Genomic DNA, 25,956 nt, shown 5'->3' on the forward strand with positions numbered 1-25,956 from the left:
AATTACTGAAGAAAATCGACTTACAAAATATGAAATTCCCCATAAAGCTACTGGCTTGCTTGGAGTCTAGACACCTCTGCACTCCACTAAAGGGTTATCTGCTTGGCTGTTGATTTATGTAAGTTAGAAACAATCTTCTCTTTTTGTAAAAACCCGACTCAGCAAGATTTCTAGAAATTCTTTGATTGCGCTTCTTACACAGATGGTATGCGGATGGATGTGTGTCTTGGAATCATAACCATGACAGGCATACTGTGAATTTACATTTCAGAAATGTTCCTTATTATCACATCAGAGCAAGGGCCCCATATTATATAGTTTCTTGTCCCTGAGGTGAAAATGTCATATGCGGGTGAAATATAAATACATCTCCACCTGTTCCCTGCCTATCTCTCCGCCTCCTTGGAGCCGCCTGCCTCTAACCTGTGTTTGGTTTCCACAGGGAGGGGAATGGAGCTGCATGTTGATAAGGATATCAGTAATGATAATAGCCACGGCATATATCCGTGTCAAAATGGAGCGACGTGTCATTCGCCCTTGGCCCCCGCAGATTACGGTGGCAGGCAACACAAACAGCATGGCCGCCAGGGCGAACTAATCCTGCTCCTTTTGCGTTTTGGTTTCCGTCGCCGTCCGTCGTCAGTCCCCCACCCCACCCCCCGCTCACCGCTGCACGGCCTGAATCCCTGGGACGGTTTATTTTCTGTAAGCTTTTAATGACATGCGCTAACAACGCTTTTGGGATTTCTTACAGGCAGCGCCTAACAGGAAATCACTCAGACAAAAAAAAACATAGAACATCTTTGTGGATGACGGGGGACATTCATTTAACAACCATACAGTAAATGCAGGCTTGGATAATGACAACATTTAGTTTTTGAAATGAATCATAGGCTTAGGGTTGTTAGTTAATTATCAGTCTCTCTGTGGACAAGAATTCAGGTGGCTTGTGGGGAAGTCTGCTCATTTTAAGAAACGTTGCCATGAGATTTTCCCTTTGTGTTTCGGAACACAGTCTATTTCTGCATTTGCTGATTTTCACATTTTCAGTTCCATCATGAACACAACCTTGATTATCTCTGACTTCTCTTCTTCCTCCTTCTCTTTCAATTTATTTGCTTGACTAGCTAATTGTGAGTCCCAGCAGCTCCTGCTAATACAGCATTATAGACAGACATACAAAGAGCGTTAATACTGACAGTGTAAAAACAGAAACTTTCCATTCTGTGATATCCATTGAGATAGATTTATTGAGATAATACTGACATTTGTAATCAATGTTAGTCACCAGGCTTTGAAAACAACAGATACCATTAAAACAGTTTGGCAGAATTGAGCTTGTGTCATTTTAAACTGCTGTGTTGACCCCTGGTGACTCCTTGTCAAACATCATTACATTATTTCTGCATTTTATTGTTGTGGCATCGCGTTTTGATGTACCAAGCCTTTGAAAAGACGACTTGATGTTCCAACAAACATAAGAAAGCCAAACACTTGATAGTTTCAAATCAACAAAACCTTAAAAAGAAGAGATATCTGCTTCATAAGGCTAAAAGGAATGAAAATGCTTATGATCTCACTAGATCTTCAACATAGATATGCATCAAGAGTCCTGCGGCTCTCTGTGGCAAAAAAATAACACAAAAATTTCACGTCACATGGTTTTGTTTTAAGGGTGTTTCTTTCTTGTGTAATCCACAGTCATTCACTCAGTAAATAGCTTCGGGGTTGAGTCTTCTAGTCCATAGGAATAAAACTATAATACAAAGAGAAATTTGGTGGGCAGTACAGTTCAGAGACAGCTACTGTTGATGCTGGATCTGAAAGCAGTAGTCCTTTTTGGATATGTAGTCTCATATGATATCCCCTGGTCATCTTTCTCCATATGTTCAGTGGAATGTCAGTGATTTTTGTCCTCATTGGTCCCTGGTTTCCACCAATCCTCAAAACACATCATATCCAGAAGTCCTATGGTGGCGGTCAGGGAAACGACGTCTGGTTCCAAACAAGGTTATCCTGGAAACAGGACTATCGGGTGACCTAGATGGGAGAGGGAAAAAAAAGAAATCTGAGTTAGGAAACAGAATAAGAGGAATTTGTGTCAGCGACACGAATGGATGCTAAGCATAAAAAGGGATTTGACTTATTAATGATGACACACAGCAGTGGTAACACTCTCAAAACCAGTGCTGTCTGACTTACAGTACGACACGCACCCACTGGGAGAGTAGTGTAATAATTACATCTACTTACTCATTCCAATAGATCCATCTTTGGCTAAGTTGAAGAGCTGTAGCATTTTATTTCAAAACTAAAAATCCAATCCAGTTTGAAAAAAAAAAAGAATTTCCCAAAGCTTATGATTAAATATCCGCTTTAAAATATAGAAGATCCTGCCTACAAGTGTTATCATTTTGTCAACATTGACTTAAATGACCTACTATCCTTTACAAAGTACCATAATTTACTTCTTTATGCTATCAATCATTTCTAAGAGTAGGTGGCACTTTTTTCAAATGGTGGAATAAATCTCTTATTTTGTTGCCGCACATCTAACAATGGCAGACATCTATAGGTCAAAAGTATCACATGTTAAAGGTGTTTAAATTCCCAGTTGGCATGTCCTTCATTCACATCTCTTTGGTGGAATAATACTAGTTATATTGTATCAATGGGAGAGACAGTGAACTGCTAGAAGTCAGACGCAATGCAATGTATATAACGCTGATGATTTCCATAAGAACATGGCGGCTATTATTATTCATGATGGCATTCTGCTGGCATAAGTATTCTCCGGCATTTTCATGAATATTAATCTAATGGATTGTAACAGGATACAGTTGGTACCGCTCTTACTTTTAGCATTGTTCTATAAATACTCTCGAAGGTGAACGTTGTCCTCTGTTTGTCGGCTTGCCCTTTAAAAGTGGAACACAAGTAACTTTTTGACTTGCCCTCTGACGCAGGAGGTGCTATCAGAGGGGTCAGCTCACACACGCACACACACACACACACACACACACATACAAATACAAGTGTTGCTGTCTGAATATTCGCACCCATTACTGTCATTCAATTAGCAGTTGGCAGGGATTCAATTGTCTAAGCCGACGAGGTGTTCGCCCCACCCTGCCACACTTCCAAGAGAAAGATTCAAGCATTGCGACAGAAGACGCAGTGCTCGCTGTTTGGGGAGGCACAATTTAATCTTCACTTCAACATGGCAATCCTCAGGAATCGTGGGAGTGAGAGAGAATATGGAAACTATTTGGTCGCGCTACAGTGGTAGCAGCAGGCTGTAGAACTAAGGCAGCCACATACATTCATATAAGAAGTTATGCCAAGTTATTTTGTCATAGTATTGGCAGAGACAAACTTTATCAACCATGGCCTCCGGCATATTTCTGTTGGCAGCAGCATTTTGGAGCTACTGTATGGATGCCATGATTCAGAATCAACCCAAAATGGTGATTACACCAAATGTTATGCATTTACAAGTTACATCTGTGTGCTAATTATTGTTATAGTACAGATTTCTATTTTCCACATGCGTTATGCTCTGAGCTTAGTTGTCTTTTTTTAATGTAAAAGAAGGTCAATTAAGAACAAAATCTTAATTACAAGGACAGCTTGGAGAGAGGAAATTCACCTCATGAGGGAGAAGGGGACGGGATAAAACACTTCAGGCAGATAAAAAGCATTCAGCGCTGAAGGACGAAACTAGACAGTAACATTTAAAAACAGGCAGAAAAAACAAAAAATGGAAAGCTCAGTGAAACCTTGTCCAAGCAATTAGCATGCCAGGGTGCTGTGGCTGTCACTGTGAGGGTTATCAGTGGGTAAACACACAAAGGGAATCAGGAGAACAGAAGGTAGCTCCTAAGGGTTTGATGCTTAAGCTGTTTCAGGATGAAAGACTGCACTTGACTGGTCAGCTCTAGGTTCAAAGTCCCATTGACAAACAAACTAAGACCCTACCTTTGATGGAGAAGCATTGAACGCATGCGTGTGTTTGTGTATGTGTGTGTGTATATACTATCCTTATCATTAGCCAGATAAAGCAATAAAGATCTGATCACCTCTGATCCTTCACTCTGTCTGCCTGATCGTACAGAGGAGATTATTTCACAGTCTTCACTGTTGCCCCAAAATCCCAAATTGACGGTCAATTTCAGCCTCCAGCCATGTCTTAATGGGCCATAAGACACAAATCGATGGTCGATAGAATGATTTAGCGCTTCTTTCCAGGCCATCCATCGACCACACTTATTGATAGAGATGTCTCACACTATCTTTCAGCCCTTTAACTATTAAAATCTTTATCTCTTTATCACACAACACATATTTGTCTGACAATATAAATAGAAAGTAACATGCAGTCGGCTTGGTTCAATTTCAGTTGCATTATCTTTGGTTTTGGTGAGCTACATTGTTTTTGGTGTTGGGCAAAAAAAATGACAAAAAACTGATTTTGTGGCAAATTGAAACCACAAGCGCCAGTTTTTCTTAAACCACTTTGAAAGACACTTGATTTCACACAGCTCCAAATCCTCCGCCACGCACAATACCTTGAGCTCAAGGGCTATTTGCATATACTATATATCTGTTAGGCTCGTGCCTCGGTTTGAGGAATGGGCTGGGGACACAGCTGGTGAACAGCTTACAAAGTTTATACTGAAGGATCTGCAGATTAACCCTCACCAACACTTGTGAGTCTTGCCAACTTCATACAGAAAATCTTGTTTGAAACAGCAGGAGGGTCGGTGTTCACAGTTCACACTGCTGCATTTAATGCTATTACCACGGTCTATTCAAACACACTGTATAGTTCAGTATGAGGCAACCTGTTTTCATGCTGAGGCAGTACATGTGGAAGCAAGATTACATACCCTATACACATTATAACACGCAGTACAGTAAATCGCAAGGTCGTTTTCATTATGTCTTTGAAAACAAATCCGCCTCAGACAGCCATCCATCACCAACACTCCACACATTCTCCATGAGCTTCATAGCACCTTTCAAGTGGAAAGGCTGCATGGTTCTTTTGCCTTCTGCCCTCTGATTGATAGGAAGTGAAAAGCAGGAGCTGCTGGGGTTATAATTCCTGACATTACCAGCAGGACTATAAAACTAGCTGCTCTTTGACATGGGGAGAAAGAGGGAATGACTGAAGTTGTCTGCGGGCCCCGCAGGGGTTTAAGGCGTCTGATTTATTGATGTGACTTTATCATGAGGTGAAACGACACCATCATTTTTTATCAACAATGTCACGGTTGGACACAAAAAAAAAAAAGAAAGGATTTATAGTAGGCCTACTGTATAGTGTGCGACTGAAGAATTTGTTTACATAACGCTACAGTATATATCCATTTTGAGGGGGGGAAAGTGAAGTCTATCTTTTAATATTTCTAAAATTTTGAGAATCCAGTCTGTGAAATAATTATCTTTTTTTTGTTATCAACCAAGGATTTTGTTTATCTACTATCCTTCAAAGAGAACCAAGCGTTCAGTGTTCTAAAAGTTGTTTTGCAAGAGCAGGTGTCACTTTTCCCAGGTGTTGTGATTTCAATTGGAGAGCAAAACCCTACAGAGACCGTCATTATACCGAGGCCACAGAACTCATAACCAACCTGAGCCCCTGATCCTTCGGCTTATCCTTACCACAGCCACCTGTTTCTCAGGACCATGTTAATTTTGCAGGAAGCTGCGGCACAAAGCCCTCTAGCATACACTGACCCTCCCTCGCTGGCTCTCTGCAGGAGGCGCCGGGGCAGGGAGCATGTAGGGACCCCCGCAGACTCCCAAATCAAAAAAAGAGTCGAGGTTCTGACGGGTTCTACTAGCCACCTGGACCCCTGCTTGTCTCTGCCTCTCTCTGCTTTCCCGCGGCTGTGTGAGGGGGCATGAATTATTAACCCGGCTAAAATAAAAAGCTCTGCTTCGTCCAGGCCTCCTGTAACCATGAATAATGGAAGAGGCAGCTCAAGTACAGGCGTTTGGTGAGTCAAACACTGGGCCGTGATGGATGGCTGAGGGCCCACTGTGTCACCCCGGAGCCCCCCTGCCTCCCATCCACTTCAGGTCTACCACACCCTGAAACCCAAAACACACGTCCAGATAACCTCTATTAATCTCTGGAAGTAGTACAGCCGGAGCCCTCCCGCCCCGCTTTAGCACATCCTACTTGACGATTTGGCTTCCTGGAGGGGTTTTTGTTTGTTTGTTTTTCTTTGTCTTTTACCTCCCTCTGCCTGCCTTTGTTTTGCTTCTCACTGGCACTTTTGAAGTAATACCCAAGCCTGCGCTGACTTTTCAAAGGCAGGACCCGACCCAAGCCCGCTCTCTCATCCTTGCGCCAAAAGCAAGTGAGTCAGATGGATACACGTCAGTTGTTTTTCTGTGCAAGCACCGGCACTGGGCTGCTGCACTATATGATTCCTCAAAGGGTATGTTTTCCAATTTGTACCAGTTAAGACGCTGCTGTACAATCTGGTGTATTAAACAAAAGCTAATTGATTTTACGTCTACAAAGTTGTCATGTGTACTTTACATATTTCAAATCTCACATAAACTACCAACTGAGAATTACGGGTCTCATGACAATACTGCTTCTATATTTACAGCATCACACATTTTTTGTTCTCAACAGAAAGAGTGATTTTTGATCTTATTATCTTCAAGAGAACAGATCTGACATGTTCTTTCAACCTTGCAATTCCGCTCATTTTGAAATTATGCAGTAGGTCTATGCTGAAACAGGATAAATGTCTTGTTGCATATATTAATGTGGCATATCATGTATATTCATGAATAATCTTGTTACTAAATATTCTGCTTTGTAATTGGATTCTCTCTAAAAAAAAAAAAAAAAAAAACTCAGTGAGCATGATGAAAAAGCTGATGTAATATTCAATGATTGTTGATGAGGATACTAGCAGCAGTAGCATAGACATCAAATTATATTTTACTAAACTACTAATTACTTAACAGTGAAAGAAGTTTAACAATTTAATTCTCCTAAAAATAATATGGTTTTCCAGAGTAAAACTACCTTTAAAAAACAGTTTGTCTACAGCCATACTACATTATGGAAAATTTTCATGATACAAAAAATATAACTTTAAAAGCACATCTCTTTTGAATGACACAAAGTCACATTGCTAATTGAATGATGTGTCTCAGGTCACACACACAAAACCTGAGAAGACAATTAAGGCTTGATAAAGACACACTTGAGCTATAAAAGCTTTTGAGGAGTTTTGTATTCATGTAGGAACTGTTTGAAAAATCTAATTTGTAATTAACTGCCTAAACTACTTGGCTAAAGAAAATTAGCAACTGAAATAAAATACTAAGAATTGAATTTAGTCAAACTTCCACAAAACAAATGCAAAATAAGAATGGCCTCACTGACTCTCCCCTGTGAATCACATCCTCTTCTCCATATCCTCCCTCTCTACTCGCTCTGATATGCTCTTATCTGAAGAAACAGAGAAAAAAATCCTCTCCACCTCTCTCCTTAGCTTCTCTTATTTCTCTTCCAAGCACTTCTCTAGCACGCCTCCATCTTACATGATCATTCGAGGGTCGCGGTAATGTTTTGTTACATCTATTGTCGGGGCACTGGCCCTTGCACTCCTTGCTGTTGGCTGCTTTTAATGTTGCCAATCTATGAATTTAAGCATATTCTACTGTTGCGGCTCATTGTAAGTCATTCTGAGTAAGAGTGTCTGCTGCCAACAATGCAAATGTGAATAAATATGTAGTTAACTACACTCAAACAATGTTTCTCACCCACCTTGGTTGTCTTTACTTTGTTTCCTGTACTGCAGCTCCATCCTTTCAGATCTGGCAACACTTTACACTCTTCCCCATCCATGCAGGGATGCATCTGGCACCACCACTTCTGTGCAACTATGGATGCTGTGTGGGGGAAAAAAAGGAGGAATATAGTCAAAGTGGAATGCACGTAATTAACAAACAGTGTGCCCTTTGCAAGAGTTCAAGAAGAGCCGTGGTTCTGCTCAGGCTGAAGCAACAACAAGTGAACCCACAAAAAGCTTCCTGTTGCTATACAACATGTCAGAGAGAGTGAAGAGAGCCTCTTTTGATCTCTGGCTGACAGCAGAGACCCGTCACTGCTGCCCCAGTGTGTTTTCAGGAGTGAATTACAGGGCGTGGGTCAATGTCAAGCCGCTGAGTGTTGTGAGCAGGTGCGAGCCGTGTGAGTCGGGCCGCATGTGTGTGTGTGTGTAGGAGGGGTAATAAAGCGAGCAGCAGCGGTTGGAGCGTCAAGGTCTTAAGTTGCTCTGAGGAGGCCTACAGGGAGAGAGCCAGCTTCCCTTGACATTTCTAAAGCGGAGAGACGACTGTCAAAATACAGGAAGCCCCTGTCAGAGCCATTATAGTGAAAAGAGGAGATAGGGATCGATTCACCTGTAACAGAGGCCGCAGTTGACATGATATTAAATGACCTGGCCTCCTCTCTACTCCGCTGAACACAAGGTCTGGTGTGGCCTCACAGCCAGCAAAAGGCAAAGGGGTGAATGGATGAACTGGTGGGCGATTTGATTTAAAAGATTGTAAAGCCTGCGGGGAAACACTTCAGCAGGATCACGAAAAAATCTCAGCATTGTTTTTTTTTTTCAATAAATCACTCATAGCCAAATAATTCTATTTTGAAAAAAAGTACCGGTACCAGAAGCACAGTGACAAGTGTGACAGTTTGTATGTGCCATACTGCTTTTCTACCCTAATCAAAAGTCAGTTTCAAATCATTACCAAAAAATATAATAAGAAGCCTGCCATACCGTCCACACAAGATGGAGCGGCTCTTGTTGTTCCCGCCACCTGTCCAGGAAAGCAGGAGCACTTGACAGTCTGGGATCTCTCTTCGATCTTGTTCTTGTTGCAGCAGCGGTGCGCAGCAATTACCTCGCAGGTTCCCGCTTTCACATGCACTGGAGACACAGAGACAGACGACGGTTAGAATGCACCTTTGTTGACATTTCTCAAGCACAACAACAACACAATGACAATAACCAGTAGAGCTGTGTAATTATGTGATTATTACACACTGAATGCTACTTTTCTGTTATGTATATTGATTCTTAGATTATTCGTCTTGTGAAGCCCCGCGAGTGCCGATGAATCCTGATCCCCGAGACAAACAAAACAGCGCCATACAATGTTTTGCGGTAATGGAGCAGGAAACACATACAGTGCATCATCAGACTCGTCTAAATATTGACCTTAAAAAAACTCAGTGGAGGCCTGGGTTGAAGTGGATGAACTATGCTAGAAAAGGCATCGTTACTGGCGAGCGAATAAGTCTGCAACTCACTTCCCATATGAATCTCCAATGTTCATGCTTAGAGTGTTCAGTATACCGGAGCTTTCCTTGCCAACCAGTTATGTATTATGCATAGAGAGCCAAGGAGCCTGTTTTTAAAGATGAGAGTGCTACATACAGTACAATATACGCAGTGGTGGGAAAATGGTCAATAGAGATGCATCATACAGTAAGAGAGATTTCTATTTTGTCTATTGTGATGCTCACACAGGCAAGTGCTAAATCATTAATCCAAAGTATAAATGTAGCTCTGAAGATGGTTGAACAGGGCTCAATGGTGTTTCCGCGCCTCCTTTGGTTGGAGTCCTATGAGGGCATTTGAATAATTTCTCAATACAGTCTTGTTTGAAACAGCCGAACACAACGGCTACTTGAAATCCAGGTCGTCTCCCAGTTGGAGGGGCCAAGGTTTGATCCCCAGTGTGGCCGTATCTGTCAGAGTATCCTTGAGCAAGATACTTAACCCGCTCACCCTGCGCCCCAACCAGAGGTCAAAAAAAGAATTCCCCCATTGGCTTATGAATAAAGCATATAAACAAAACAACAAACACACATACTACTAGAAACGCATTTGATTAACATCTGCTTATAAACTGCTTATTTAGGCGAAAGTACATTACATTTACAATTACATGGACATCTTTTTCATTCCCATTAAATTAGATCAAATATCAATACGGCTCTCTATTTTATATTCATTACTTTTCTGCATAGACTCATCTCCATTCTAAGAGTGCTGTGTATTTACACATAATAGTCAGGGTTGGATGGGTGAAAAAAAAAAAAAATTAAAAAACATTGGAAAGTTTCAGCGTTCTTTTCAGATAAGCCTTAATTATCCCTGTAAAGATTTTCAATTTGGAACTTGACTTGAAAATAGATTGAAGTGAGCTTCCATCTTCCCATTAGTTAGCAATCCAGAAATCTCATCTACAACATTAAAAACATTTTGCTTCCAATCAATAAGGTGCTATTCACATTCCCACAAAAGGCAAGACAACAATTGCCGATTGAGTGCTTTCCACCTCACAGAAACTTACTGATGCATAAACAGGTCAGGGTCCTTGCCCTTGATGTGATTATCTTTAAGCCACAAGCACGCCCCCGGTCAAAGTTAATTTCAAAAGTTGGAATTGCTTGGGTAGAATATTCAAACTTTGTTTAAGAGATAGCTGCGTGTGGACAATAGGCAATTACTAGAGGTGCAGAAGAAGAGCAAAGACAATCATTCTGAATTAGTTGATTATAAGAGAAAACAAATAACATGCCTTTGGTGCCGATATCTAGAAAGCACTTAAGCCGATTTCAACAAGGCAGCGTTAAAAAAAAGACCACAAAACAGGCAATAACATAACATTTATCGTTTCTTCCTTCAAAATTGAATTGTTTACCAGTTAATGGAATTAACTGGCAAAAACAGATATACTGAGTCAAGGGAGAGCCATCAAACCCGAAGCCTCTAAAATCTCCTCAACCATGTCTTGTGAAGTGATGTGGTTCATTGGCTGTAGCTTTGCCCTAAGTACGCCCACTCTGCTATTTGTGGTGTGAAAGGAGGGAAGAGAGCTACAGTACGGGCTGAGGCTCGGTCTGGCCTGGGACTCCCGACTCATTAAGGTGCAGGAAGCGGCTGGCTGGGGCTGCGTGTGTGGAGAGAGACCTGGGTGAACTGCTGATTAAAACTGGGGTTGCTGGCCAAGGTCACGGACTCTGGGGCCGGACCCAAAACCACCATGCAGTGTGGGCAGGACAAGAGGTCAGAGACCAGGGCGCGGCGGTCAGCCCTAGCTGGTAACTATCCATATAAGTGGAAACAGCCATGAACTGTTTGCCGACTGCTCTTGTCATGTATTGGAGATCGGTTGTGAGAGACAATGGAGCAGAAAGTACATGGAAAAAGACTGGGGAAAGACATTTTAAGGGTAGAGGGCTGTTTTTTTTTAGGGAAATCGATTATTTAATTGAATAATCATTAATTATTTAGAGCACTCTCTCCTTATATTATACACAGTGTAATTAGGAATTTGTTTCTTTCACCTGTCCTTTGAGACACACATACATGTATGAATTTCAAGGCTCAGAGTCTTCGCCCTGGAGCAGGTAGTTGGTCAATGTTTTGCTGAAGGACACCTTGACAAGTATAGACACACTGGCTGTGATGGGGATTGAACCTGTGACTAACCAAGCTGCGAAATGGTCTGTCTAACCACTAGGTCACCCTGTTTATGGTGACAAACAGGCTCTTCATGTGATATCAAGGGGGAGGGAAGCAGGTAGCGACTGAGGGTGAGGCTTGTGAAATGTAACATGTAGCATGTAGGAGAGGAGCTGTCCATTTTCTCCAATGTGGCGTGTGTGTGTCCAGGCAGCTGTGTAAATGGTTCACAACACCTGTGATCAATACGTTTCACTTAAAGCACTTAGGACTGTCATCAGTTAGAATCACCAGGCACCCACATCAGCAGGAGGGAGAGATGAGAGAGAGACACAGAGAGACAAAGAAGGGAGAAAGGACGAAGAGACCACTAATGAGGACTGGCGTGAGGCCCAACCCTTAAGCCAATCAATACCACTCTGAAGCACAGCGCTCCACTCTACAATCATATTTATCGATCCCTGATTGATAAGTGCCAACATGCAACCAGCATCCACAAAGAGCTGGTTATAAGTAATGCTGCTACAGGGAAAAAGGGGCGCGATTCGGCATAATCTACCACCATTTCGAAGCCAGGTTTTTATGCAGGCACTCACCTTAGTTTAATGGCACAAGAGATAGTTGCATCAAATCCTATGTATTGGTAAATGTAGAATGAATAGAGTGAATAAATGATTGGGCTTGTTGTTTTTCTAAGGATCTGCATGAACACATACGAACAAAAAGGTATTTTACCATTGACATGTATTTAAGAAACTTATTTGGTCCACACGTCAAAACAGAAACAGAAACCGGTCCAGAAAAAAATATGGATTTCAGCTATTCTTTTTCATGCAAACACAAAATTATAAAGACACTGCAGCACCATCCTACAATGCAAGTATGTTTCATCAAATACTGGCTAATCCCTGTACCAAAATAGTATATCCCCTTTGAGCAATAAATATGTGGCTGTGGTATAACAGCTGCATTAAGAGAAACGCATCAACCTAAATTCAGCCAGTGGTGATTAAATGCAACTGATACAAAGAAATAATTATGATAAGCAGTCAGTTATTCAAAACAAATTCCATCGATTTGCATGTGTAACTACTATGCGTCAAACACTATGAACTTGACAGAACCATGCATTGGTTCATGCTGATTGGTAGGGAACATCTGAAAGGGAAAATATAAACCTGTCATTTTTTTGTGAGGGTATAGGCCATTTATAAATAAGACTTTGCAATGTGTGAATCCTCTGACACAAAAAAGGAATACTTGAAGGATGCACTCTCCTTTCAATTTGCTGATTTTACTTGTCACATTGCCCAGTGCACTCTCTCTGACTTGATGTCATGTTTTCCATGACAAGTTTGCTAACGTGATGACAAATGGCAGGCAGGAAAAAGAAAACCATTTCCCCTGAGTTTATTTATAAAATCTGTTCATGGAGAAATTTGCATTCGCAATGCATTTGGTATAGGCCTTGTGTTTTCAAAAACGTGTCTCATATGATTTTCTTTTTTTTTTTTGATGTTATGAAACTATTACATAAAGGCGGCGAGAGTCAAGCAACAAGACACATCTGTGAATTCAACAGGGAGTGAGTTTTTGTTTTTTTGTTTTTTTTACACATTGCTAAACATTCCTTTAATTCAACAACAACTGCCAGTCATATTCACTTTCTACAGAAAAACACTGTTGGCCTGACTTTGCTAGTTACATCGATAATACATGCATGAATCTTATTCCAAAAGGAGATATCCACCATCAAAAGAGTGGCACCTACTCTCACAAAATAAATTACTAAATAAAAAAAAAAATAAAAAAAAATAATATATATATATATATTTATATATATATATATATATATATATATATATATATATGATACTTTCTGAAAGCCATTATGTAATTTAAGTCCATAGTTGACAAAATGATACCACTGACTAAATGATCTACAGACTGGATCCTCCTCTTTTAGAGATATTGATTGATTTTTTTAGGTAATGAGTACATGTATATATGTATGTATGGATGGATCTATGTATCTGTTCTAAAATGGATGTATAGCGTTTTGAAAATTAACTCTGCAAATCCACTCTTCTAGGCTGCATGTAAATCAAAAGTAGGATGTAATTTGTCAGGATTGGGCCTTTTCCAGCTCAGATCGCTTTTGAGAAATACCTCTGTCTGCTAACCCTTATGGGATGGCACCGCACATTCGTTTCTGTACCGAAACTTGATGCCAGTCACTGGGTAAAGTGGTATCCTGTTGTCCATATCACATCGTTGCATTCTGCAGAACTAATCAAATGCGTTACATGAAGCTAGAGGTTGTTTTCAGGTTTCACAGCAATCACACAATTGATCTAAAATGTAGGTAGGGAGGCATCAAAAGCAACACAGGCTTCTAACTGTCAACTGCATGACTGGGTGTATCTGCCTCACCTGGCCAGTCAAGCAAAAGATAGAGCAGGGGATACATGAAAAAGAGAAGCATGATGTTCATTCTGATGCTGACAGGGTGACTTCACCGCTGTCTGCAACATATCAGAATCAGACTCAGAAATACTTTATTTGCCAAGTATAATGCTATGGATTTCTGATGTATTTATTTGTCATGGAGACAATGGTGCAGAAACTACTTGTCAACCACAGTCAAATTGACAACTTACAACACATACAGATCCACATGCTGACACCGCGCTGTACTGTTTGAGGATAACAGGACCTCACAAACAGTGTAAACGGAAAACACAAGACATACAAGATACCAGTGTTGGGGAAAGTTACTTTTAAAATAAATTAGTTACTTTACTTTGTTATTTCCCTTAAAATTAACAAATTACATTACAAAGGTACTCTTTAAAAGTAACTCATCAGGGTGTGTTACCCACTTCAAACACATGCCATAGTAATATGGCTTGTGCTGCCCAGTGTGTTGTTGATCGTTTCAAAATGTATAATGGAAGAGTATTACTCTGTTCTTAAAACAAGCTAATCGTATTCATAACAAGCATACGCACAGTATATAGAGGTTTTGTTTTGGGGTTTTTTTCAATTAGCAGCATGTTGTCTGCACAAGATGCTGCAGGACTTTCACTTTTTTATTTTAAAAAGTGTTAAGGGGGTTGTTTTCTTGGACCCAAATGCAGATACGGACAAATAGGTAGGAGAAAAAGGAAAAAGGTTTATTGGAGGTTGGAATTGGGTGTAGTGGAATGAAGGCAGCCGGTCAGAGTTGAGGAGATGATCCGGACTGGGCTGGCTGACGAGCAGACAAGCTGGCGGGTTAGCAGGCGAGCGAACAGGCTGGCTGGAGCTCGGGTAGATGTGTGGCGAGCAGGTGGACAGGCAGGAAAGCTGAGAGACTGGCAGGTGTGGCGTGGGCAGGTGGGGAGACTCATAGGGAAATCCTGGACACAGGAGAGATACGATCAACATGTACAGAACTAGGTACACAAGAATAGTCCAGACATGAAAATGCAGCGCGACCGACAGTGTGTCTACCACGGAGTTGGTGGAACAATCTGGCGACGAATGGAAGGTATGCCGGGGTAGATATACTGGAGGTGATGATTGATGAGGTTCAGGTGTGTAGGTAATTCTGGAGCCCAGGAGCTGGGAAGGAGAGGAAGCCACGCCCACGCCACACATAACAGACACAGACAAACAGAGACAAACCAGGGAGGCGGAGACACACAGGGGGCAGGGAACAAAGAGAAACACAAGGAAAACTAGAGTCACGCAAGAGCCGTGACAGGACCCCCCCCCCCAATGGTCGCCTCCTGGCGACCCACCAGGCTTATCAGGATGCTCACGGTAGAAATCACGGATGAGAGAGGGATCCAGAATGTCCCGCTTGGGAACCCAACAACGCTCCTCAGGACCATATCCCTCCCAGTCCACCAGAAACTGGAACCCCCGGCCACGGCGGCGGACATCCAGGAGTCGACGCACAGTGTAAACCGGATGGTCATCGATCATCCGGGGAGGCGGAGGGGAAGCGGTGGGAGGCGATAAGGGACTGGAAGAGACAGGCTTCAGAAGGGAGACATGAAACGTGGGATGGACCCTCATAGAAGCAGGCAACTTAAGGTGCACAGCAGATGGATTGACGATCCCTTCAATCTCAAATGGACCCACATAACGGGGCGCCAACTTGCGAGACTCTGTCAGCAGAGGTAAATCCCGGGAGGAAAGCCATACCTTTTGTCCCGGCTGGTATGCAGGCGCAGGGGTCTGGTGGCGATCGGCAAGGTGCTGGTTGCGGGTAGCAGAGCGGAGAAGGGCGGCACGAGTCGCCTTCCAAATGCGACGACACCGCTGGAGATGGGCCTGCACAGACGGCACCGCCACTTCCTCTTCCTGAGCAGGAAAAAGAGGAGGTTGGAAACCCAGAGAGACTTGGAAAGGGGTCATACCTGTGGCGGAGCTGGTGAGAGAATTGAGAGTGTATTCGACCCAGGGTAGAAGTGAACTCCAGCTGGACGGGTTGCGCACTGTGACACACCGAAGAGCTGCCTCCAAATCCTGGTTAGCCCGCTCAGTTTAGCCGTTCGTTTGGGGGGTGGTAGCCAGAGGAAAGACTGCAGGTGGCACCCAGCGCCTGGCAAAAACTCTTCCACACTTGAGAGATGAACTGTGGTCCTCTGTCGGAAACAATGTCTTGTGGAATGCCGTGAAGCCGGAACACATGAGTAACCATAAGATCTGCTGTCTCTGTGGCAGAGGGGAGTTTGGGAAGGGGAACAAAATGGACAGACTTCGAAAACCGGTCAACAATGGTAAGTATGGTACTGTTACCAGATGATGGAGGTAAGCCGGTAACGAAATCCACAGCAATATGGGACCAAGGACGGCTGGGAACGGGTAGGGGTCGCAGTAATCCAGCTGGAGGAAGATGAGAAGATTTACTGCGGGCACAAACAGAGCAAGCAGACACAAAACCCCTGGTATCCTTCTCCATAGAGGGCCACCAAAATCGCCGCTTGATGAAGGAAAGCGAGCGATGGAGACCGGGGTGGCAGGAGAGCTTCGAGGCGTGTCCCCACTGGAGAACCTGGGACCTGGCGGATTCAGGCACAAACAGACGGTTAGGAGGACCATTACCTGGGTCTGGCTGGGTGCGTTGCGCTTCTCGGACTACATCCTCCACCTCCCACGTAACTGCAGCAACCACACAGGAGGGGGGAAGGATGGTCTCAGGCTCAGAGGTAGATTTCTCGAGTGCAGACTGGCGGGAGAGGGTATCAGGCTTAACGTTCCGGGAACCAGGGCGATAGGTAAGGGTGAAACTGAAGCGGCCAAGGAACAATGCCCACCGAGCTTGGCGAGAGTTCAGTCGTTTGGCAGAACGGAGATAGGAGAGGTTTTTATGGTCTGTCCAGACGATGAAGGGATGTTCGGACCCCTCCAGCCAGTGTCTCCACTCCTCCAAAGCCAGAACCACAGCCAGGAGCTCTCGATTACCCACATCATAGTTACTCTCTGCAGGGGAGAGACGTCGGGAGAAGAATGCACAGGGATGTAGTTTCATGTCATCTGCCGCACGCTGGGAAAGCACAGCCCCCACTCCTGAGTCAGAAGCATCCACCTCCACCACAAACTGCCTAGAGGGGTCTGGGTGAATCAGGACCGGGGCGGAGGTAAAGAGTCTCTTGAGGTGGTTGAACGCGGTATCAGCCTCAGGGGTCCAAGAGAAGAGAGAGACTGGAGAAGTTAGCCGGGTTAGGGGAGCTGCAACTCTGCTGTAGTCTTTGATGAAACGCCTGTAGAAGTTAGCAAACCCCAGGAATCGCTGGAGTTGTTTCCGGGTAGTGGGTCTCGCCCACTCCGACACTGCCTGGATCTTGGCCGGGTCCGTCTTCACCTGTCCCCGCTCAATGATGTAACCCAGGAAACTCACAGAAGACTTATGAAACTCACACTTCTCGGCTTTCACAAACAGTTTGTTCTCAAGTAGGCGACGGAGCACTAACCACACATGCTGGGTATGTTCCTCCATGTCCCGAGAAAAGATCAGGATGTCATCCAGGTAAACGAAGATGAAGCGGTTCAGCATGTCTCGGAGGACGTCGTTGACGAGAGCCTGGAAGACGGCGGGAGCGTTGGTTAAACCGAAGGGCATAACCAGGTACTCGAAGTGTCCCAGGGGGGTGTTAAACGCCGTCTTCCACTCATCTCCATCTCGAATCCATATGAGATGGTAAGCGTTCCAGAGATCCAGCTTGGAGAAGACTGTAGCCTGTTGCAGGGGCACAAAAGCAGAGTCAATGAGGGGAAGCGGATACTTGTTCTTTACCGTTATATCATTGAGGCCACGGAAATCAATACAAGGACGCAGGGTGTGGTCTTTCTTTGCCACGAAGAAAAACCCCGCTCCTACGGGAGAAGAGGAAGGGCGAACAAGTCCGGCGGCCAGGGAGTCGTGAATGTACTTCTCCATGGCCTCTCGCTCAGGACGTGACAGGTTGTAGAGTCGACTAGAGGGCAGAGGAGCTCCAGGTAGCAGATCGATGGCGCAATCATACGGCCGATGAGGAGGTAAGGTGAGGGCTCGCTGTTTACTGAATACCTCTCCCAAATCATGGTACTCAGCGGGCACAGAGGAGAGATCAGGAGGCTCAGGTGATGGAGAAACAGCGGACTCCCCGGGAGCCAGAGCAGATTGGAGGCAATGGGAATGACAGAAGACACTCCAACTCACCACAGTCCCCGTAGACCAGTCTATATGCGGGTTATGCAACTCTAACCAGGGCCGACCCAGAACCACAGGAGCGAGAGGAGAGGAGATCAGGTGGAGCTGAATGGACTCCCGGTGGTTTCCTGAAATGAGGAGGTTGAGGGGTACAGAGCGGTGGGTGACCCGAGCCAGGAGTCTGCCATCCAGTGCATTAGCGTCCAGCGTGGAAGGAAGAGCCTCGGTAGAAATACCAGCTTGGGATACCAGATTGGCGTCAATGAAATTAGCATCAGCGCCAGAATCAACTAGAGCAAGCACAGGGATGGAATCTTCTTTCCAGAGCAGGGAAGCATGGAACTGCATACGAGTGCGGGGAGTTGAAGAGATGGTGGTATGGCTCATCAGTACCCCCACTGTCACTGACGAGCCTCCTCTTTTGGCCGGAGCGGACATGCTGCCAGGAAGTGACCGTCCTGGCCACAGTAGATGCAGGCGCCGGTCCTCATCCGTCGTTGACGTTCCGCTGGGGAAAGACGGGTTCGACCCAACTGCATGGGCTCGTCCACGGCGACTACAGACGACTGGCTGGCAGTAGCACCGAGGGAGGCTGACTGGTTAGAGATGCTACGGGAGGGGAATCTAGGGGTGCAACTAGGAGATGAAGCGTGCCTCGAACGGGATGGTCGAAAACCTTCTTCATTTCTGCTACAAATCTATCATATGAACTACAAATCTCAGACTGACTTTCCCAAACAGCTGTGGCCCAAAGAGAAGCTTGACCACTCAAAAGCCCAATGACATAGGCAATACGGGACTTATCTGAGATGTACGTGGAGGGTTGTTGTTCAAACACAAGGGAACATTGCAGGAGGAATCGACGGCAAGTCCCCAGGTCTCCTGTGTAGCGCTCCGGCACCGGGACGAAAGGTTCCCTAGGGAGCGGAGCTGGAATGGCTGGCGGCGGAGGAGGTGAGGGACTGGCAGAGGATAGGACTGCGGTCCCGGTCAGGGGAGCCAAAAACTGCGCTGCGACAGGCAGGAAAGCTGAGAGACTGGCAGGTGTGGCGTGGGCAGGTGGAGAGACTCATAGGGAAATCCTGGACACAGGAGAGATACGATCAACATGTACAGAACTAGGTACACAAGAATAGTCCAGACATGAAAATGCAGCGCGACCGAGAGTGTGTCTACCACAGAGTTGGTGGAACAATCTGGCGACGAATGGAAGGTACGCCGGGGTAGATATACTGGAGGTGATGATTGATGAGGTTCAGGTGTGTAGGTAATTCTGGAGCCCAGGAGCTGGGAAGGAGAGGAAGCCACGCCCACGCCACACATAACAGACACAGACAAACACAGAGAGACAAAGCAGGGAGGCGGAGACACACAGGGGGCAGGGAACAAAGAGAAACACAAGGAAAACTAGAGTCACGGCAAGAGCCGTGACAAAAAGTAACTAATATCAGATTACAAAAATGTAAAAACTAACACGTGGAGTTACTATTTTCCACAAAACAGTAATCTGAGTTCTTCCCATATCACTATAGATACAGTAGAACATATAACTAATTTACTACTCATGTAATAGCTCATGTAATACACAAAGATCCAATATATGTACCACCAATATAAACACAAAGGCTACTAATTCATCATTATGCAGGCATTATGCAGAAACAGTGAAGGTCATCTGTTTGTCTGTCCTAATGTTCATTCTATAATCTCTCAAGATTGTTTGGACAAGAGTACTGTAAAATCTATACAGTATTCTTCAAGGTGTTCTGTGGACACAAAGGTTTGAATTCATCAAGGACCTGCTACATGAAAAACACAAGAAAGACACAAAGTCTTGAATATCAATGACCTGTTACATAACTGCAGACAGGGAAATATTCAGATAAGGCTATTTCATGGTTAGCTACACCACTTTGATGGTGATTCACTGACATCAGAGCAACGAAAACACAATGCCTTCAAACTGATAAGGGCACAATATGAAGCACAATATGATTTCTTTATTAATGACCGTGTTCCGCAATACAGAGAGGAATCAATACACAGTGAATCAGAGACAGGATTTAATCTAGTTATATGATTATCAGCTGCATACGCCCCTGCATGTCCTCGCGCTCGCTCACACACAGGGAGCCGAGATTGTGCAGGAGGGGAAAAAAAGCTTTTTGCAGAAGTACATTACAGAGGCGAACCAATTATTTAAGCATTTGCACAGCAATTTACAGCAAGTCACTTATGAAATTGTTGTGAACTAATGAAGAACCTGGCCATCTGGATGCCGAGTGCAGAGATCAAACAAGCCCACTTGACAGGCCTTGGTAGCCAATCATGTGAGGCCGAGTTGGGTGCCTGAAAACGTTACGTTGAATTAATGTCACAATGCTATTTCTCGACTGCCTTGTTGACATGAACAGCTGTATCAGCCAGACAGGAAACAAACTTCTTTGTCCACTGAGGCACGAAGCAACAAGTCCAGCTTCAGTGGGCTTTCACCAGAGAAGGAAAGAGAACAAAATATACTTATTTGCTGGTCCAATCTTGCTTCATGCAGCGTGCTGCCAGTCGGCCTTTTTCAGTCTGCAAATACAGAGGAAGCTCAAAACGCTGAAAACAGAGTCACGTCCTGGCCACAGGCCCAGACCGCAGAAACAGCAGCAGCCATAAAAACAGAGGTGGTAGGCCATACAATAGAGGCACAGTATGAATTAGTAATGATTCAAATCATACTGTTTGCTCCAGATGCCGATAATCCATTTAGGTAGACCCGGCAAAGCCTCGACACGCAGAACACAACTGACTGCAGCATATTTTCCAGGTAAAATTGAGCTTGTCATACGGACCACAGCCACCATTTTCATATATTCAAAGTCAAAAACGCTCATTAAAAGGAAATGTGCAGGGGTATTAAAAATAGATCCGGTTAAAACAATTCAAATGGATAGATGTTCGGTGCAGGCCAGAGAATCCTTTCATGTCACAGCGTACAAACCGCAGACATACCGAGGTATTGGTTTATGAAACATTCATTCCTCTGCCTAGTGAGTAACGCGGAGTGAATTCTCACAAGACCGGTGTTTAATTGGATTACGGTATTCAGAAAAGATTGACTCACTTCTACCCAACTGTAAACCTGCTGAGCTGACAATCATGTCCAGCAAGGCCCGGGAAATAAGCCCACATCAGAGAGAGAGAGGCACACAGCCAGTAGTTTAAGGGAAGGAAGACTTTAGTGGGCTGATATTCAGTGGTTTAGTGTGCCTGTGAGAACAAGCACACCGAGAATCAAGTCAACCGTAGCCCAACTGCAACAAGAAGCTTTTGAGACACTAGCATATGGGAGCAATATGGAGACTTTCAATTACTAAAATAATGTGTGAGTATTGCTTGCTCATTGGTCTTTATTCTCATAGGTCAGCTCCTGGCAGAAAGAGCTGAATTCTCCTTTTATACCTTTCCTCACTGAGGAAAATCTTTTGAGAGAAAGGGTGTAGAAACAGATGAGTGGGCCCTCGCGCTCTCTGAATGTGTGCTTTAGTGGGTTAGATGAAGTCCATGTCAGCACCATTCATCTGGCTGCCACAATGTTAGAGCCCACCACTGACTGATCAATTGGACTCCCTCAAGGAATCATGCACCCTTATAAGTGAATGGCTACTAAAGTTATTAAATCCAGGGGCAGCAGCGGCAGCAGAAGCAGCAGCGAGGCAGGAAAAGACATATACCCGCACTCAAAGCCTACTGCAAATAAAGTGTTGTCTCGACAGGGTCTCCATTCTCTTGACAGTCCTTGTAAATGTAATAGGAGGAGGTTCAACACATTAAAGTACCATTCCACCGTGATTGGAGTTTTTTTGCTCATTTCTTGCATTCCCTTACTGTTTTACATCACTGCAGATGGTTTTCCAGTGCTTTCATCACATCATGAGATATGTGCCATTTTTTCTTTATTTTAGTTGTTTTTAAAAGTAAATATTTTGGAATGCTGTCTTCAAATGCTGCCTAAATAGTACAACTTACTCCCAGTAAAGAAGGCAGCAAATTATAGTTGTAACTGTGTAAAATCTAGCTTTAATTTTGACATTTTGACATTTTTTTGTTTCATTTTACAGACTATTGCTGGAGGAAGCATCTTGCTTCGGTTGACTGGGCTGTGATTGACAGAAGGCGGGTCCTAATGTAAACACAGAGAATGTTAGCTATTGGTTGAAAGATTTATTTTGGAGAGGAAAAAGCGGAAATTGGAATCACTCCCGGTATCTTACCTCTTCTTGTTTACAAGCAGAAACCGGAAGTGAGACCCCACTCCTGTCTTGTCTCGGCTCTCACTGTATTCCCAAATGCGCGCATTAATATGAAACAGAACTTCTTTCAAAATGTAAAAGTTTATAGTCTGATATTGGTGTTCTCAATTGTTGGCTTCTCATTCAGTGATGGATTACCTTTACTGATCAAATTAGAAGTCTGTGGAGTTGTTTTCTTTGCCGTTTGGAATGGGATGGGAGCAAATAAGAGGTATGGCATTAAGAGAGCTAGGGATGCAGGGAGTTTTGATCTGTATGACTAAGGCCTCTCTTTCATACAGGAATTCAGATACCATCCTTTTGACAAAGTATTGTTGTTTTCCGTGGGTTTTTTGGTGTAGGTTTACAGTTAGTAAGTACTGAGCTTTGCATTGCTTTATAATTTAGATCAATGTTTCCCAGTAATTTCAAAGTTATAATATACCTAAAATTACAGTCTCAGAAGCTTCACTATGACTGTAACAGGCTTGCAAAGAGGCAGACAAAAGACAGAAGCAGACGAGAGATCCTACTCCTTTCTCTGGTCTCTCATCTGACATGCACGCACGCTGGTTATCTGTCAAAGAGATGTCATGTCTGCTCTAAATGGCTGCCATTTCTGCTCTCCAACTGGATTCCCATGTTTTTCATCTTAAGCAGATTCCACTAATGCCTTTCAGGACTGAGTGACAGGCACAGTGTCACGAAACACAGAGCACTGGTGCAACTAAAGGGAGATGAGGGTCCTCTTTCACTCCAAGAATGCCAGTTAAACTGTACATATCTGTAACAATGACAGAACCACAACGATCTGAAACACAGACAGATACATCTTCATTACACCGAGGAGAAGGCAGACTCCATTAAAAGTAGAGCAACAGGCACAGTTTGAAAATAAAGAGAAGTTAGCTTCAAATTACTCATAGCTGATGATTACTGAGATTATTATTTCCTAAATCAAACTGACATATAATCACATTAACAATGCTAACTCAGAGGTACAGTTATTCTGTTGCTCTAAATCATACCTCACCCTGGCAAACAGTGTAATTTGGTTAGTGGTAAGGCAGCAGCCATCACTGATCCCTTGTTGAATTGCTGGTTACCTGAGGACACTATTAAAGGAGCATCTGACCTGTCCACCCACTGACAACTCAATATAAATGTCCCTCTTTTTAATAGACCATCCTCCTGAAAAATATGTCGACAAACCTTTTAAAAAAGCCATTCCAGGACAACTCCAATGGTTCCACCCATTACATTTTATGCTTCAGTCCATTCACATAAACTTGATGCTCAGCCTTGGTTGCTGTTTTTATGGTCCGGTGTGGACACTCGGCACCGCACTTCATTCCTGGGGAGATGTGAGCCGGAAGGCAAAAAGTCATGGAGCGGAGCCGGGAGATGGAGGAAGGCGATTGATAGACTGCATTTTAGAAGCTTATATTTCACTTTATTCAGTCAGTATCCAGCCTCTGGTGAATAACTACTAGGCCATAGCGTAGCATTACTTTAAAAGAAAAGAGAGGAAACTACCCAGGGCTGAACGGCTGACGAGTTTCTCTCTGACTTCCTTCCCAACATCGCCTGGCTACAGATGAGCACTCATAAATGTCTGTTAGGATTTATATTATCTAACTGCGCCCGCACAGAAAAGAGCTTTCAGGGGACAGTTGTTAAAGCAAATGTGTTAAATTTACGATTGGGGGCTGCCAATCTGTAATAGTAATAAGTACAGGGAATTAGCGTTTAGAGAGGACATTAAACTTTCCTGACATATTCCCAGCCATCTTGAAATAGTGCTGTGCCGATTCAGAGACAGATGTTGAGCTGTTGGAGAAGTCTTCGCTGGTGTTAATAAAGGTAGTGCCACAACAACCAGCGCTCAAACTAAAAAAAATAAATAAAAAAAAAATCCTAGAGGCACATGAGAGAGTTATTTCAAATGATAATGGCAGCTAGATGAGATGTCTCAAAGCAAGCTGTTAGAATAATGTCCATTTGCTAAGCAGTCAGGCAATCCCATCCCTGTAAATCACCTGTCTGTGATTATAAAATCAGAAGACAAAGTGATGACTTCTCCTCAAGTAGTCATACTTAGGCCTTTTCACAAAGGTTAACCCAACAAGTAATTGATTATCTGCCTTTGCTTTTTGAAGGTTATCTATCCTAATGTGATAATGCTGTATATGGGATTTTAATGCACTAGTTTAGGATAGGATGCATTATTGTAAAAGACTTGTGATAAGACGTACAGCAGGTCTTTTTGTACTTTGCACTGTATTTAAGTTGTATTTTAATGCAAACCAAGGTGGATAGGTGTGTATGGACGCTGGTGTGTATGGACGAGTGTGTAGGCGACACCTGACAGATTACTGGATTACTAGCATTTGTATGTATGTCCTATTTATTGCACTTGAAAACTTGACCTCAAAACTTCATTGAAGGGATAATAGAGTTTACCTTGTTCCTTGCTTTCTCTACTCCATCTGACTGGTTCTACACTAACACGTCGCAGGCTTCAGTGAGTATAGCTGCACCTGTCGACTCCTGTCTCGTCATAATCCTGATGCCCCCGCCTGCTCCTCTGAAGCTTTTAAAACGCCAGTGATACACTATAGGCATGTATTCTGTATGTACCTCTTTAGAAAATACTCATTTAGATTCCTTTGTAGAGCGTTTAGGGGAATACAGCCCAACTTAAGCATTCACACATAGTAGTCTTATAGCCTCCGGCAGCTCATTCAGTACGAGTGAGCATGAAGTATTCTCTGAAGCTAAACACCAGAGAAGCAAGACTGTAATCTGTGATGTCATGCTGGTGTACAGCCTGTAACTACTTCATTGACAAAAGTTGGGAGGAGAAAGGAAATTTGCGGATCCATGAGCATAACATGCACATCGCCACTTGACTCCACTTCACAGAGAGTGGTGCTGGGAGCAGCCCGAACCCCAAGTTCAAATCATATCAAAGAACACCTCGGCACCAATTTATTGTACCAACATCTCTGTCTATCGACTTTCCTCAAGACAAGTTATATAAAAGGTAAAAAGTGACCTTTTTGTACGCAGGACTTCCTTCTTTGTCTTTTGAGAGATTGAATTTATGGGCTGAACTGAATCTTTGCTTAAACATAAATAGACTGTATTTCATAGTAGTGCCAGCTGTTCTAAATTAGAAAATGTGACCTTTCGTCACATCATCTTGAATACCGTCCCAGTCACTTTTTTGCACCATTTCAAATTAATTCTCTATGGATTTGTCCCATATAATGTCACACATTAAGGGGCAGGTCAAACTCTTTCTGTTTTGTTTCCAGCTACTGGACACACTACTGAGTGCTTGCTAATACTAGCAAAGGATAGGAAAGCTGAAATTTGGCAGTATTCCCCTTTAAGTTACACACACTCTATGAAATGATTGCTCATTCCAAAGTTAATGATATGTAACAACAAGCAACATATATCAAACACCCTACCA

At 43.5% G+C, this 25,956-nt stretch overlaps 1 protein-coding gene across 1 annotated transcript in view; it reads right to left on the reverse strand.

The window, feature by feature from the left end:
- Window positions 1-1,245: 1,245 nt before the first annotated feature.
- tafa3a (TAFA chemokine like family member 3a) overlaps window positions 1,246-25,956 on the reverse strand; it is a 68,747-nt gene continuing 44,036 nt past the window's right edge. Inside the window, exons 3-5 of the mRNA XM_071903908.2 lie at window positions 8,814-8,963; window positions 7,802-7,926; window positions 1,246-2,040 (exon numbers count right to left, since the gene is read on the reverse strand). Of these exons, the coding sequence (XP_071760009.1) occupies window positions 2,029-2,040; window positions 7,802-7,926; window positions 8,814-8,963 (287 nt within the window). The 3' untranslated portion in view covers window positions 1,246-2,028. The remainder of the gene's footprint in view (window positions 2,041-7,801; window positions 7,927-8,813; window positions 8,964-25,956) is intronic.

This window comes from Centroberyx gerrardi, chromosome 5 (genome assembly GCF_048128805.1).
Source record: "Centroberyx gerrardi isolate f3 chromosome 5, fCenGer3.hap1.cur.20231027, whole genome shotgun sequence".
Lineage (NCBI taxonomy): Eukaryota > Metazoa > Chordata > Actinopteri > Beryciformes > Berycidae > Centroberyx > Centroberyx gerrardi.